The 12,311-nt window shown below is 35.5% G+C and overlaps 1 protein-coding gene across 8 annotated transcripts in view; it reads right to left on the minus strand.

Annotated features, from left to right (window-relative positions):
• NBEA (neurobeachin) overlaps positions 1 to 12,311 on the minus strand; it is a 506,232-nt gene that overhangs the window by 162,426 nt on the left and 331,495 nt on the right. For 7 of the 8 annotated variants that reach the window (XM_061457520.1, XM_061457513.1, XM_061457516.1 and 4 more), the window contains one exon: positions 8,579 to 8,722. In XM_061457520.1, coding sequence (XP_061313504.1) covers positions 8,579 to 8,722 — 144 coding nt within the window. Of the gene's footprint in view, positions 1 to 6,280; positions 6,320 to 8,578; positions 8,723 to 12,311 lie in introns of all 8 variants that reach the window. The other variant, XM_061457519.1, reaches the window with a different exon arrangement.

The raw sequence follows: 12,311 nt of genomic DNA on the forward strand, positions 1-12,311 counted from the left end.
GGACTTCTGCAGTAAATATGCTGAACTTACATGAGGATGGTTGCCCCCAATTTGTTTTCCACCATTGCAGATATGGGGAGTAACTCCTTCACTCAAACCCAGGCTTTTATAAGAATGTACATACCCAGCTCCCTTTACATATCACTTTGAACAGTTTCAATAAAAAGAATAATTTGCACAACTTTTTGATTGCAGAAACCAGAATCTAAGTCTAAACATGACTGTAATCTTGTTTTTCTCCTCCTCCACTGCATAAAACCCCCAATTCCTTTCCCCTGTATTTAGAGATATCCAAGCTTATTTTGTTGGCTTTTTACTCTTGCACGATCATATGTTTCATATTGTGAGGGAGGGATTGATTTTTATTGTTTGTTTAAATGTCATTGCCAGTGTGGATAGGCCCCTGATATCCAAAATTTTCCCCACTTTTCCCCCCTTTCTTCCATAAAGCATGTAACACTACTACTAACATCAAAGATCAACTTCAATGGTCTTTTTCAACAACAATAACTAAACAATTACAGCAACTCAATTCTCTTAAGTGGTGCCATAACAGCAAACATATGCGTTTGATTAAAAAGAAAATGTAAATAAAAATAATCTTACACATTAAAACTCTGAACAAAATAGTAAGAAATAAATACATTTTTTAAATGAGAATGTGAAAATAGTGTTACTCAAGAAAGTAATTTTCTCTCAAACACATATATGCTATCCACATATTTGAATTGACACATGCACCTCCACAAGCAAATCATTATTTTGATTCCATACCTTCCTGCTAACATTGAAAGAAAAATATAAAATAGTACTTCTTCCTGAGGGAAAACATGTTTTGCAATATTCCAAGGAATAAGTATCTCTTTCTATTGTTCAAACTGTGATAAAAAGCAACCACTTAATTGAATGGTTACAGAATATGTAGAGACAAGCTCAATACCATAGCCAAGTCAATCTTATTAGATATCTTCTTACTAAAGATCCCATGGAACAATTAGCTGTGTGTCTAACAGCCTAAAACAACACAGAAAAGCAACTTTTGCCTGCCTTTGCAGGTAAAGTCTGATTTACTCCGTGGCATACATGACAACCTCTGAACTGTGCTCAAACTCATGAGTGGCTCATGTGGGTTTAGTATTGTTCCAGGACGTGTTTGAGCATCAACCTGCCAGATGATCAAGTATTAATAATCAAGAGTCCCCTTAATGGTTTACAGCTGGCCAGAAACTCAAATGCTTGGGACAGAGACCTCACTACTGCGATGCATACATTTGCCATTTAAAATTAGATTCATACAGAGTGCTCTGCCTGAAGCTATACATAGGAAGGATTGAGTAAATTAGGCTGGTTTGTAAATGAAGACCTTGATTGTTAAGCAGTGCATCCAGATGTGAGTATACTACACTAATGCACTATGACCTGCACTAACTTCCTCTTCATTTTTAGGTAAAATTTAAGGTACTTTTTTCAACTTAGAAAACCTTAAGTAATGCTGAACATGTCCACATAAGTGATAGGTTTCCTCTTGGAGAGAGCCACTATAGCTGCCTATTTAATAAAAATGTAAGAGAAAGAAAAACAATACCTTAGAAAAGCATATTTAATTTTGGAAGAAAAAGAGAAAGCAAAGAAAGCATCCTGCTATAGCAGTATGCCACCAAAACAGGAACTCGCTGTAATGAGTCGGGAACATGAGGGATCAAATTCCAGCTGTCAGTCTGAGTGAACCAGACTTGACAGGTATCTCATACAGTCCAGCTTGTGTACATGGGCGTGCCAATAGAGCTCAATTGATTAGAAATGAAAGGAAAGATGTGAGCCTGCAGCTTTCATTTCTTCCAGTCTCCATTCTGGAAAAGATTCCAGGATAAACTGTAAGCCTTATATTTCTTGAGACTGCAGTGAAGGGAATTGTTATATTCAGTTAGCTTGTGATGTTTTACAGTACACTTATTTTGTTAGCTACTCTTATATGTGTGTGTAGAGAAAGAAATAAGTTGTTTAATCACCATATAATTTGCTAGGTGTATTTTGAAGAATCACCTGAGATGCAATACTTGTAACTTCAAAATTTTCTGAAAATATGAGTATCCCTAAATACTACCAGAACCAACAGAGAATGTTTTCTAGTGGCAGTTGTGCCTACTGGTTGATTGCATGTTTTGCTGGTCCACAGTCAGGGAACTTCTGAAGACTCTTCCACAAAGATTCTCTGGTACCTAATAATAGGAGAGCCAATGTGACAGGATCTGTCATGCAGGCTTTTTCCTTTCCCTTAACAACCTGATCTCACTGCAGGAATTTTATCGCTTCTGAAATCCTTTGTTGAAGTTTGCTCAAAATGGCTTCTAGGTTCAGCTGTTACAAAGATAGAGGCTGACAGAGGATGCTCACATAAACCTTGTTTTGTTAGAAAGCCAAGCTAAAAGCACTCCTGTAACAGGCTACCATTGAGGACTGTTCAAATGCACTGGATGGGCTGCTTCTTAATTGCTTTTTTTTGTTTGTTTTTTTGCTTGCTTCTGTAACAGCAGTGAAAAAAAAAAAAAGACACAAAAAGCCCAAAACCAACAAAAGGGCAAAAAAGCAAAAAATGTCCTGAAAGTGCTTAGGTTAAACATAGGTTAATACAGTTCTGGATACATTCCTAACACTACGCAGGTCTGTCCCTGTATCTTCTTACAAACATTGCAGGGATTTATACATGGGAATCAACTGCATAGTGAAGATGAAATAAGGTGCAGAACAGTGAAGTCTGTCTCCTTATGCCTAGGACTTTCTTTCTTTTATATATTACTCTCTCTGTTATTTATGCCTATTTTTCTCTCTCCATATATCAGGTAGCTCATCAGCTTGCCCTGTGATAAACTAATAAGCTCCATCCAGAATGTAGTACCTCAGGACAAGGGAGAAGCTCCAGACTTACACATTAGGCAAGTGTGCAGTCGAAGGCTCTATTGTAGTCTAATTTTGTAGCCTTAAATAAAAAGAGTTTTGGAAGTTATGGAGGAAAAAAATAAGAAATTTAAATAGAGCACATGAAGGACTCTCAGAGCCATTCAGAAATACAAAACAATGAAGTTTGAACAATTTCATTTTAAAGCTCAGAAAGCAGGAAATCTGGCTGCCACTTTAAAAACTGAAGATGCTCAGACTTAGAGTGGTGCAGTAAGGCAGAAAGAGCTCTTCAAAGCTGTGCTTAGGAGCACTATCATATATGACTGGCAACCACCTTATAAAATATTAAACTATTTTGGATAGTAATGTGGAAAAAATTATTAGAATAAACACTGAGATGTCTAAAAATAGTATGTTAAGAACTGTGTTTTTTTTTTCTTTGTCAATGTGAAAGCCAACTACATATCAAAAGTATAACTGTTTTCAGTCTATGCCTGAATCCATACTCTAAATTAAACTCATACAAATATGTTTTTCTTTTTTATACACAGACTTGAAGATCAAAATCTGAATATATAATAAGCAGAAACTATGATAATCTGACTGAATTAAATTTCCATGTTTGGAAGTAAAAGGATTGTGTGGTTACATGTCTACCATAAAAAGAGAAGAAGAATCACTCTTCTTCCACATTCCTGTCCCTTCACCAAACAAGCAATCCCCTGCAATGAAATTCCTATCTTGAAGACTAATTTGCAAAAAAACTGAGTTTGAGGGGAGAAAACTACTCAGTAGTGCATATGCTGAATTCAGTGAACAGTTTCCACTGGGAAGCTTGAAAAACTAGGAAAAATATTTAGGCATTTTTGGCATTTTCTAATGAAAATTTTCTATTTAACTGACATATCTGTTTGTGCACACGTACATGCATTTTTCTTAAAGAAAAAAAAACAAAACATGGAGCTTAAGGTACCTTAGCCACCTCCAGAGAGAAAAAGAGAGTGAGAGAAAGAGAGTGCAAACCAGAGGACAGAGTGAGAGAAAATGAGTTGAAAAAAGAAAGAAAATAACTAGCACCTCTGACTCCGGAAGCCTCAGAGGTACAAGCTGTTGGAGGCTGAGAGAGAATTATTAGGAAGCATCACTGCATACTTGTTACAGTCATTCCTAGGCTTCCCCTGTGGTTGCTGCTTTCTGCCCTCAGGACCCCCCAAGATCATCAGAGCTACTGATGTACAGATGGCAACTGCTATAGTGGAAGGAGAGGATGTGATGGGTGGCAGGGCTCTCTCAGTCTCTCAGGAGAGAACACACCAGGGAGAGAGGAGAAAGGCTGGAGATGGAAGATGAGACCACTCTCAGAATCACTTTCATGTTTCTCTCTCCAGTAGTTGAGAGGGATGAAGATGATTCTTCTTCAAAATTTCCTGGGTAGGTTGGAGATAATATAATGTGCTATCTGGTCCTTTCTTTCAATTTATTGCTGATAACGTATCAAAACTAAAAATATGTCCCTCCATTACTCCTTAAAAACAAGTAAGACAAAGTTGCAAACAGCTTGCTTACCAGAGATTATCTACACTGCTCAACTCTTGTAAAGAAAATTCAGGGCCAGACTTTGGCCATACACATATTTGCAACTAAATATGTATATGTCTAAATATTAAATGTGTCAATCATATTTAGGTTTCTCATCCCAAATACTTATTTTGTGAGCTTTCCCAGGATTTAGACACAGTTCCTTGGTGTGTTAATGTTTTTGTTACTGCATCTAGTTCTATGCAAGGCTTCATAATAATTTCAGAAATGTAAATGAGTCCTTTGTTAGAACCTGGAATAGAAAATTCCCCTAAGGGCTAAATGATTTACTTTTTTTTTTTTTTTTTTTCCTTAGGTACTGCTACACAACCTTAACTGCAACTCTATCTAGCAGAGCTTTTGGCACTATTCCAATTTCTTCCAATGACACCGTCAATTTTTTTTTTTAATTGGAAAAGGCTGAAATGAGACAAAAGGCTTATTTAGCATAGGCCAAAAAACATGTTGATAATGTTTGGTTACCACCAGTCTTGTCTGGACTTCAAACAGATGACCTGAAAGTGAAAGGTCTTATATCTCATTAAGAATAATATAAGCTGTCAAATCCTCAGGACCTGGTGTGTTCCTTAGCACAGGGCAGTAAGTTAGTACTATCATGTCTAGATAGAGGGTTTAACATGTTTAGTGCTCGTGCCAGTTGGACTAGCTACCCACTCTGGCTTGGATGGAAGATCAGCTCTTGTTTAGCAGTACTGCTTTCTAGAACTATTTCTATACTGGAGTTGAGTTGCTAAAACTTAGAGCAGTGCTGGGAAACTGCATCTCACTCAAACCTTCCTGGCACATTTGCACGGTGGGGGATTTCCTTCCAGCTACAGACAGATGTACAAAAGATTCTGTACATTAAGACTAAGACGCATTAAAGGTAGTTGGTGTCTTTTGTTGGGTTTATTTGGATGAGTTGGTCAATCTTCTCATATAATGGAGTGCACAACATGTATTTATTCTTGCAAGACTGTCGTGAGATTGTAATTCACCATGGCTTACGAGTAAGTCAGATTCTGAGTTGAGTGAGCCCATGCAAATAATCAGACAGATGCCTGCCAAAGCTTTCTGTCTTCCCAAAATAACCCAAAGCCCCATATCCTCTTATTTTTATTTCCTTTTTTCTTTCTAGAAACTACTCATTAAAGAGCAGCAAAAGACTTCAGGGATACTTTGTTTGGCTAGGACCTACTTGCTGATGCCACCAGCCATATGACAAAATAGATGAAATGTGGTCCAGTTACAGAACATGTATCTTTCAAAAACGTCATTAAGGCTAAATTCTATTCTCAGATGCACACAAAAATTTCTCAGCAAGTCATCTGCAACTTCACAACAAAGAGAAGAGAATGTATTTCTAAAATACATGAAACCTGAGTGGTTCAATTATTCTTTTTTCTTTCTCTTTTTTTTTTTTAATGATTTATTTTAGTGCAAAATCAGTACTTAAAAAAGTTTGGGGAAAGAATATTATCTGTTAAAATGTATTTCCTTTTGAGAATATCAGCTTACAATATTAGAATACATCCACATTTAACTTGGAAAAAAATCATCTATTAAGCAGTAGGCAAACGGTTAGAAAATATGCATTCTCAGGCTTTTAAGAGAAAAGGTAAGTATTTAAGAGCCCTATTGCAGCATTAGAAAATAGGAAAGGAGAGGAAAAGGAGAAGAGTTAGTAACATCAATTGACTACAGCATATTTGATTGCATTCTCCACAGGTTCAAAATGTATTAGAAAACTGTTAAAATTGACTGGACTATCTCAATTATTAGTTCTAACAGAGATGTGACTTGCCTCTTGAAGTGAACAGTCTGGGAAGAAAAGGAGCTAAAACTGAAACAGAAAAATGTAAAATATTTTAATATGTAAACGCTAAAACAATATCAAAATCTTCTGATAACTCATACTGTAAGACAGCTAAAATACTGCTTTAGTTAAAAATCTTCATGCAAACTTAGAAGTCATAATTCTAAGACTATAATAACATGGAATCTAATTTTTATATTTTATTAAAATGCTACTTAATATAATGAAATCTGCCTTTGCAGCACATGGAATACTGAGGTTATATAATAAAAATATTCAGACTGTAATTATTTAAAAATTCTCCATCCCATATGTAAGTTATCAAGGTGAACTTTACATTGATTTGTGCCACATGGTTGATGAAAAACTATAGAGTTTCTGAAAGAAAGCTATGTTCAGATAACTTTGTATGAACAGTCTCAGTCTGTTTCAAACTTTCCCTTTTTTAGTTTTAGCTTCACAAATTAAAATATCATAATCTTTATGTTCTCTTAGTTAAAAAAATTCTAAAAACTAAGGTCTCATCTTTTTAAAAGGTGCCTGAGTTTCATGGAATAAACAACATTAAATTGTTTTAGTTAAATGGGAGCAATCTTAAATCAATTGAAACCTGGTTTATAATGATTTTGTTTAGTTCCTATCCCTTACTGAGACAATCCAAAGCATTGTAAACCAGGTTTAAATTGATTTAAGCTTTAAGGTTAAATTGGAGGCATATCTGAGTATAGAAATTCCAAGGTGTCATTTCACTCTGAACAGTAACTAGATGTATCTGATGCTCTGAGATACCACAACTTGACATACCTCAAAGATTTCCAGATCACATACATTGTATCTACGCAACTGTTTAGAGTTAGAAAAGAATGGACAGTGTGGTTTTATCAAGACCTGCTCAGAACTGTCAGAGCTACTATACGCATACTTAGTTGGAAGCACTATTCTAAGAACACAGTTCTAAGAAACAGTGCTTCTAAGAATTTATCCAAAGCAGGTCTTTTCCTTTTAAAGGTGAACAGGACATTGATCAAGTTATTCCAGTAATAGTCCTGCTTGATGCACTATTTTATTGACTGAGGACAACAGTGTCTCAGCAATGGTTAGCAGCAGATTGAAAAAGCAAGCAGATTGACATATTAACTATTATAATAATATAGCGGAGGTTGCTCCCAAATAAAAGCATTTACTTGCTCCCTCTGCTCTGCTCTAGTTTCAAAGCATGAGACTAACTTTCATGTAGGCTTTTTTTCTTTTTTAACTTGTTTTTTACTTTTTGTTTTGCCTTTTTTTGTTTTTTAACCATTCATTTATAATCTTATCTTTGCTACAAATTTTCACTACAGCATCAGAAGAAAGTACCGGAGCAAAAGTGGCTATTTTAGTAATTCAGTTATGCAGAAAAAATTCTGAGACATCACAAAACTTCCCTTTAGTGGACCAGTTTAATAAATATATTCCTAAGTAAATTAACCAAAAAAAAATCATACTGAATTTCACAGTTCTCACATTTTTATATTGTCTGAGAAGAGACTGAATTTTCAACTTTCAACGTGCTTTCTTCCCAGACTACTTCCCCGTGAAAGTATTGCCTCAAGACAAAGCTGTAACAAACCCTGTTAGAAGATGGATAAAACTGAGACCTCACTGTATACCTTCACTCAGGGAGAAAGGACCAGAATGGCTCTCTCAAGTACATATATACTAAGGACTCATTCCCAGCTCATATGCTAACGAAGTTCACAGCTTGGTTACAGTTTTTCTTTCTTAGTGGCACCTTACAACAGGAAACGTTTTCCCTTGCTGTGGCAGATGGGTTGAGATGCCACTTAACCCCTTGAGAGAAGTGGGTGCCAGGAGGAGCTCAGGTTTCTCTCCACAAGCTGTGTGTCAATTGGGATCAAGGTCATCAAAGCACACAACCGCTCTCTGACTCACAAAATCTGAGTTGTGGAATTAGTCCTCATCTCCATTTTAACCAAAAGAAAAGAGACGTTCCACGGCTGTTTTACAGAATTTTCAATATGTCGCAGGCAGTAGTAAAAGCACTGCGGTATTGCCCTTTCTCGCATCTCTGCTGAAAGACTAGGCAACAGGCACATGCTTTGTAATCAATTCCCCTAGTTCATGGAACTAGGACATCATATTAAATCTAGAACACAAAGAATCTGTTCATACTGTAATTATATACTTAGCTGTCAATATTAAGACACTAATCAAAAAGCTTAAGAAGCAACAAGTTTAAAAGAGCCTTTTGGCTCATACCTCAGTTGTAATGAAAAGCATAATTACCTGCAAGGTTGTCAATCTCCTTCTCTTGGAGCAGGCTAACAGCATCATCATCTCCTTCCAGCATAAGCTCTGTTTCTGCATTTTGATTTACCACAGCTTGACTGCGGAAAGTTTTCTTTGACTTCACTACATCCTCTTCAGTGCCTAAAAAAGTTACAAATGTTGTCAATTTAGCTGAATAATATTTTAAATATAAATCAACCACAGTCAAGTAGTAATAAGATATAAATCATCTTTATTGAAAAAGGAACATTTGCTAAAACTTTATCAAGGTTTACAAAATATGCATCTTTATTCTGTCTTTCACAATATATCTTGAATAAGATACAAACTTTCACAAAGACTCTCCTGATTTTAATGATTGCTATTTACACTGCTTTTAATAATTGCTATTTACTTTATGTTCAGTGTTGTTCCATTTGTTTTCTATCTGCAAGAAATTCAGCAGGAGTTCCTTTTCGGTGTCCTGAATCTGCCCTCTGAGAACTCAATTCACCTACTCTAAATTAAAGGAATTCTTTTCAGAAATTCAAAATCTGTCATCATTTGCATCTTAGAGATAGCAGGGACAGGATGACGAAGCAGGCTTATTTCAATATACCAGGTGTGCTATGCAGAGATTCAGAAAAGACTGAAAAAAGACAAGCACAGTGAGGGAACTTTTGTGTGCATCTGTGTGTGTGTTTCTAAGGAGCACAATAAAAATGTTGGTGTATGGGCATGTGGAAACTATGTCAAAGGACTTCACAGGTAGGTCTTACCCTTCCTTCTTGCTTATAACTGACTTCTGCTCAGACTGACATCTCCTTACAGCAGGAACCTTCTTAGGTTTTGGGAAGTTCCTACTAGCATTTGCCAGAGTTCATTCTCATGATATAAAAAATTAATCATAATGAATTAATTATAGTGTGGTCAAATGACAGAATCATAAGTAGCTTTCATATCATAAATAACTTTCATGTTCCTGTTGTGACATCAGCTCAGTGTCTCCTTCTTAACTGGGGAGAGGACATTAGCTTTATTTTCAGTACCACAGACCCATAGCAGCCTTATGCAAGAAAGCTTTCTGGTTTTTTTCCTAAACAGAAAGCCCTGCATCTTCACCTTGGACCATATAAGGTATGGGTATCTCCAGTTCTACCAACCAAGAAATAAAACTCAAACATAATCTCTCCTTTCTGTATGACAATTCGGAATTTTTCCTCCTACTAAGCTACAGAATGATGGGTGAAATATGAGGAAAACCAGGCACATGTAGATTTTGCTTGTCTTCTACAAAGCCTGAACTTAAACATGATTGAATACTATTATAGGAGACGTAAAACGATGAAGTGAAGCCCAGTAAGACTCCTGGCCTTGTATTAATACAGGACAAGTAAGAAGAATATAGTAAGTAGATAGATCAGTGGAGACAGATGCATGGATTGGCACTGAAATGTCAGGCAGTCTTGTTATTACAAACAGTGGGGAAGGTGTTATAATTTTATCTCCTACTCTTAGATGAGTCTTCTAATTAGTTTGCAAACACAGAGTCATATATAAATAAAAATGCTGGAAGCATATTTTTCTATGAGTGTTTTTACTCTGAAGATCACTACTAGCATGGTGGATATCAGACTCTACTACAGGCCAGGACAACCTCATGTTTTGCATTGCCTAATATTAACCTTTCATATAGTATTGCTATTATCTCAATTTCTATTTCTGAAACGATAAAGCAGGCAAAGACAAACAAGTAAGCAAACCCCCATTTTTTTCTCCAAGCCCAAAATACAGAACAGCATCTCTCCTGTTTGTTGCTCTTTCCATTAGGACCATACAGATAGTGACAGCAATTAAGACAATATCAATATATACTAGTATACTGTGTTTTGCTGTGTCCAGTTATCAGGCTCATTACCATACTTGTATAGCTTATTACTTACTACCCTAATTATTTACTTAATTTAAAATTCAATCAAGTATTATTTCCAAGGCTTTTTCCTTTTTCTTTTTTCTTCCTTTTTTTTTCCCCTCCTAATTCACAAAAAGGATCAAGAAATGCAGGAGTTTGGAAAAAAAGAAAGGAGTAATGTGCTGTAACAGACCTTCAATTTTGTTATATCAGAATTGTCCTGAGTATTTAATTGTTAGATCAGGATCTTGTTACACTTGTGTTTACTTCCAGGGAGTTTAGCATTATTTGACACAAGTAATAGATCCTGCTGTGAATACTTGACACTGAAGGAGACCGCGCCTCAGATTAACTAGCAAGGGGGAGGAAGGAAGCATGAAAATACTGTTCTCTTCCTTTTTGCTAGTTCCAGTGAGTGTTAGAAAAGTTTCAGAGTTTTATAAAATGTGATAATCTTCAAATGAGTTACTTCAGAAATACTAATCTGAAGTAACCATAGAGTCAACGCTTCTGCAGTAACCGATTAGTGACAGCCTTTTAAAATTATTTATGCATGAAGATGTATTTTTAAAATTACAAGGAAAATAAGTTCAAGCCTGAAATGATTACCAACACTTACAATGCATCAGAAGAACCTGCTATTTAGTGTATTTTAAATCCCTCGTGATGAGGGTTCCAGTTACCAGATTACAGAAATATTGCCAGACACTGATGTAAGAAATGTGGTAGAGTAGAAAGCATTAAATTAGTTTAGCAAATTTGGAGATTAGCAACAAGATAAATGTTTCTAAAATCCATTCTGCCTTATAATATTAAACATACATTTATCTAAAAGAAATATAGTAAATGGCACTTCTTTGTCTTGATGGAAAAAAGCTCTGGCTTGGCTGTTGTCTAAATTTATCACTTTGTTGAGTGCACCTCAGTTTTGCTGTACTGTACCCAACATTTATCTAAATGAAAGTGTACGAGACCTGGAGTTGCCCTTCAATCACTATATCCTTTATGAGTTAGAGTTCCATTTATCAAAATTACAGCAAGAAGAGTAAGGTCTCACAGGGCTGCCTCATTACAAGGCTTGTAAACACTGTCCTTACAAAGAAATGGTTTAACACCTAACAAATCAAAAACTGATTGGGAATAGAATTTATTTGAGATCATCTATCTTCGGAAGACGTGCTGTACTGAATGCACTTCGTGGCCTTTCTAGCCATTCATCAAGAAATTAACAAGCAAATACCACAGACCACCAGATCCTTCTGGATCCTGAAATGTGAAATATATTCAAAACAGATCTGTCACAGATGTTCTATTTTTATATTTCAAGATGACTTCAAAAAGGTTTTAAAATAAGAGAAGCTTTCCAAATAAGAAAAAAAGAAAAACAAGTTGTCTCTTTAAAACCAGACAACAAACTGAATAAAAAATTATATGACATAAAACTATGTCTAGTATTGTTAACAATGATATAAAAAGGAGAGACGAATAAATGAATACTTAATATTTCAGTGTGTTTGGGAAAAAAAAATAATCAAACCTAAAATCATTTTTTTCAAAGCCCCAGCAAAATGACTATGAAATTAAATCCATTTCAGATATTCCATTTAAAACTCTTTGGGACAAAAGGAGTTTCTATTTTAAAGACACGGTATGGAATTGTACTAATGTCAGTTCCTAAGTCTAATTAGAATATGTTTCAAATCCATTAAAATAGGAACAAAGTAAATTGAAACTAGACATAATTTCAAGAAAGCAACATTTTGACATTGGAATATACAGTCTGGAATTTGCAGATGCTATCAGTTCTTATCCTTATCAAGCTGCTTCTCAAGGGATATT

The sequence above is a fragment of the Pezoporus flaviventris genome, unplaced genomic scaffold (genome assembly GCF_033815535.1).
Source record: "Pezoporus flaviventris isolate CSIRO_AGI_PZ_B2104156 unplaced genomic scaffold, CSIRO_AGI_Pfla_v1 ptg000025l, whole genome shotgun sequence".
Lineage (NCBI taxonomy): Eukaryota > Metazoa > Chordata > Aves > Psittaciformes > Psittacidae > Pezoporus > Pezoporus flaviventris.